The following is a 3,273-nucleotide window of genomic DNA, read 5'->3' as shown; positions in this document are numbered from 1 at the left end:
ACAGAATGGATGTGTTATGGCTTAGCAACTTCTGTTTCAGAAAGAAGTTTGCTTTAAACTAGCCAATTTGTATTCCCTGCCGTGTGACGTCAGCTGCATCTCCATTTTTCATTGGTTAAAAGTTTTCGAGGGTCTGTTCGATTTTCGCGCTGTTTCTTCTTTAAAAAGCCACACTGCACCCACATTAGAGGCAGTCTTTACGCACTCTCTGCCACCCCGGACCACATTGGAGCAACCCCCTCTGGACTCCAGCAGCCGCACCAGGGACCACTAGAGCCGAGCCGCACTTGCCCAAAGCTGTCGCCTGCTCACTGCCTGCCCCCTGCTGCGTTTCACTGCCGCCGGGCCAAGGGACAGCCGCTCTTGCCACGGAAGTCGCCGCTGCCTTGAGCACCACCGCCACAAGCGCCAGCGCCGCCACTGCATCGCCGGAGCACCGGCCTACCACTTCTTCGAATAAAAGAAGAACAAGAGAACAACAGAACAAAAGAACAAGAAGAACATGAACATGAAGAACAAAAGAATAAAACAACAAAAGAACAAAAGAACAAGAACTAGAAGAAAAAGAAGAAGAAGAAAAACAAGACCAAGATGAACAAGAAGAAGAACAACAAAAAGAACAAGAACAAGAGAAGAAGACAAGAAAAACAAGAAGAGAACCGCCACTGCATCGCCGGAGCACCAGCCTACCACTTCTTCGAATAAAAGAAGAACAAGAGAACAAAAGAACAAAAGAACAAGAACTAGAAGAAAAAGAAGAAGAAGAAAAACAAGACCAAGATGAACAAGAAGAAGAACAACAAAAAGAACAAGAACAAGAGAAGAAGACAAGAAAAACAAGAAGAGAAGAACAAAACAGGAACAAAACAAGAGAACAGCAAAAAACTTTTTCTTCTTGTTCTACTTGTTTTTTCTTGTTCTTCTTCTTCTTGTTCTCTTGTTCTCCCTTTTCTTTTGTTCTTTTGTTCTGTTCTTCTTGTTCTCTTGTTCTTTTGTTCTTCTTGGTCTTTTGTTCTTTTGTTCTTCTTGTTCATTTTGTTGTTGTTCTTGTTCTTATTTTTGTTCATCTTGTTCTTTTTCTTGTTGTTCTTCTTGTTCTTCGTCTTGCTCTTGTTGTTCTTCTTCTTGCTCTTCTTTCTTCTTGTTCTCTTGTTCTTTTGTTCTTCTTGGTCTTTTGTTCTTTTGTTCTTCTTGTTCTTCGTCTTGCTCTTGTTGTTCTTCTTCTTGCTCTTCTTCGTCTTCTTGCTCTTCGTCTTCTTGCTCTTCTTCTTGGTCTTGTTTTTCTTCTTTTTCTTCTAGTTATTCTTGTTCTTTTGCTCTTTTTTCTTTTATTCTTTTGTTCTTCATGTTCATGTTCTTGTTCTTTTGTTCTCTTGTTCTCTTGTTCTTCTTGTTCTCTTCTTCTTCTTCTTCTTGCTCTTCTTCTTGTTCTTCTTGTTCTTATTCATTTTGTTCTTTTTCTTTCTGTTCTTCTTGTTGTTCTTCTTGTTCTTCTTGTTCTGCTGTTCTCCTTGTTCTCTTGTTCTTCTTGTTCTTTTGTTCTCTTGGTTTTTTGTTCTTCTTGTTCTTTTCTTCTTTTCTTCTTTTTCTTGTTCTCTTGTTCTTCTTCTTCTTGCTTTTCTTGGTCGTCTTCTTGTTCTTCTTCTTGGTTTTGCTCATCTTGTTCTTTTTCTTCTTGTTCTTCTTCCTCTTCTTCTTCTTCTTCCTTTTCTCTTGTTCTCTTGTTCTTGTGTTCTTCGTTTCTCTTGTTCTTATTCTTCTTGTTCTTTTTGTTATTCTTCTTGCTCTTCTTCTTGTTCTTCTTGTTCTTGGTTTTGTTCATCTTGTTCTTTTTCTTCTTGTTGTTCTTTTGTTCTTCTTGTTCTTGTTTGTCTTGTTCATGCTCTTTTTCTTGCTCTTCTTCTTGTTCTTCTTCTTGTTCTTCTTGTTCTTCTTGCTCTTCTTGTTCATCTTTTTCTTCTTCTTGTTGTTCTTCTTGTTCTTCCTTTTCTCTTGTTCTCTCATTCTTTTGTTCTTCTTGCTCTTCTTCTATTTCTTCCTTTTCTCTTGTTCTCTTGTTCCCTTGTTCTTGTTCTTCTTGTTCTTGTTCTTCTTGTTCTTGTTCTTTCTGTTCTTGTTTTTCTTCTTGTTCTTCTTGTTCTTCTCTTTCTTCTTGATCTTCTTGATCTTCTTGATCTTCTTCTTCTTTCTTCTTGTTCTTGTTCTTCTTGTTCTTGTTCTTCTTGTTCTTGTTCTTCTTGTTCTTGTTCTTCTTGTTCTTGTTCTTTCTGTTCTTGTTTTTCTTCTTGTTCTTCTTGTTCTTCTCTTTCTTCTTGATCTTCTTGATCTTCTTGATCTTCTTGTTCTTCTTGTTCTCTTGTTCTTTTGTTCTTTTTTTTCTCCTGTTCTCTTGTTCTTCTTGTTCTTTTGTACTTGTTGTTCTTTTGTACTTCTTGTTCTTTTGTTCTTCTGTTCTTTTGTTCTTCTTGTTTTTCCTGTTCTTCTTCTTCTTCTTCTTCTCTTGTTCTCTTGTCCTCTTGTCCTCTTGCTCTCTTTTTCTTTTGTTCTTTTGTTCTCTAGTTCTTTTTTTCTCTTGTTGTCCTGTTCTCATGTTCTCCTTGTTCTGTTGTTCTTCCTGTTCTTCTTGTTCTTTTGTTCTTTTTTGTTCTCTTGTGTGGTGGGTTGGCATAAGATCTCCTTTTTAGGAGAATTTGCTTTAACTAGCCAATTGTATTCCCTGCCATGTGACATCAGCTGAATCTCCATTTTTTCATTGGTTATAAGTTTTCGTGGGTCTGTTCGATTTTCGTGCCATTTCTGCTTCAAAAAGCCGTGCTGCGCCTGCGCCAGAGTGGGTCTTTATGCACTCTCTTTCCACCCCTGGGATGACATTGGAACAACGCGCTCCCCTTCCACACCAGATAGCCTTGCAGCGACCGCTCTCTGAACTCCAGGAGCTGCCAAGAGAATCCTCTCACTGCCCTCTCGCCGCTGCCAAGCCACTGGGGACAGCTGCTCTTGCTGTGAAAAGTTGCTGCCGCCAGCTGCGCCGCGGAAGTTGCCGCTCCAGCCGCCCTGGAAGCACCACTGTTCACACTGTGCCGGAGCCGCCAGATGCGCTCCAAAAGCAGCTGCTGCTGCGAGCACAGCCAACGCCGCGCACCGCTCGGAGCCGCGCCACTAGCATCAAGCCGAGCCCGGACTACCTGCGTGCCCGAGAGCTGTTTTCTTTTGCTTTTTCCTCAACCCACGATAGAGACTGGTAGGATTGTGCCAATTCTACTTTTAATCGCG

General features: G+C 40.6%; 1 protein-coding gene across 1 annotated transcript in view; it reads right to left on the bottom strand.

The window, feature by feature from the left end:
* Positions 1-2,213: 2,213 nt before the first annotated feature.
* Positions 2,214-3,273, bottom strand: part of LOC104492403 (histone acetyltransferase KAT6B-like) — a gene marked incomplete at its 3' end in the record, with an annotated part of 4,419 nt that continues 3,359 nt past the window's right edge. The window contains exons 2-3 of the mRNA XM_010134960.1: positions 2,898-3,185; positions 2,214-2,291 (exon numbers count right to left, since the gene is read on the bottom strand). Of these exons, the coding sequence (XP_010133262.1) occupies positions 2,214-2,291; positions 2,898-3,185 (366 nt within the window). The remainder of the gene's footprint in view (positions 2,292-2,897; positions 3,186-3,273) is intronic.

This window comes from Buceros rhinoceros, unplaced genomic scaffold (genome assembly GCF_000710305.1).
Source record: "Buceros rhinoceros silvestris isolate BGI_N320 unplaced genomic scaffold, ASM71030v1 scaffold8004, whole genome shotgun sequence".
NCBI classification, from domain to species: Eukaryota; Metazoa; Chordata; class Aves; order Bucerotiformes; family Bucerotidae; genus Buceros; species Buceros rhinoceros.
This window is presented reverse-complemented; position numbering and strand designations above follow the sequence as displayed.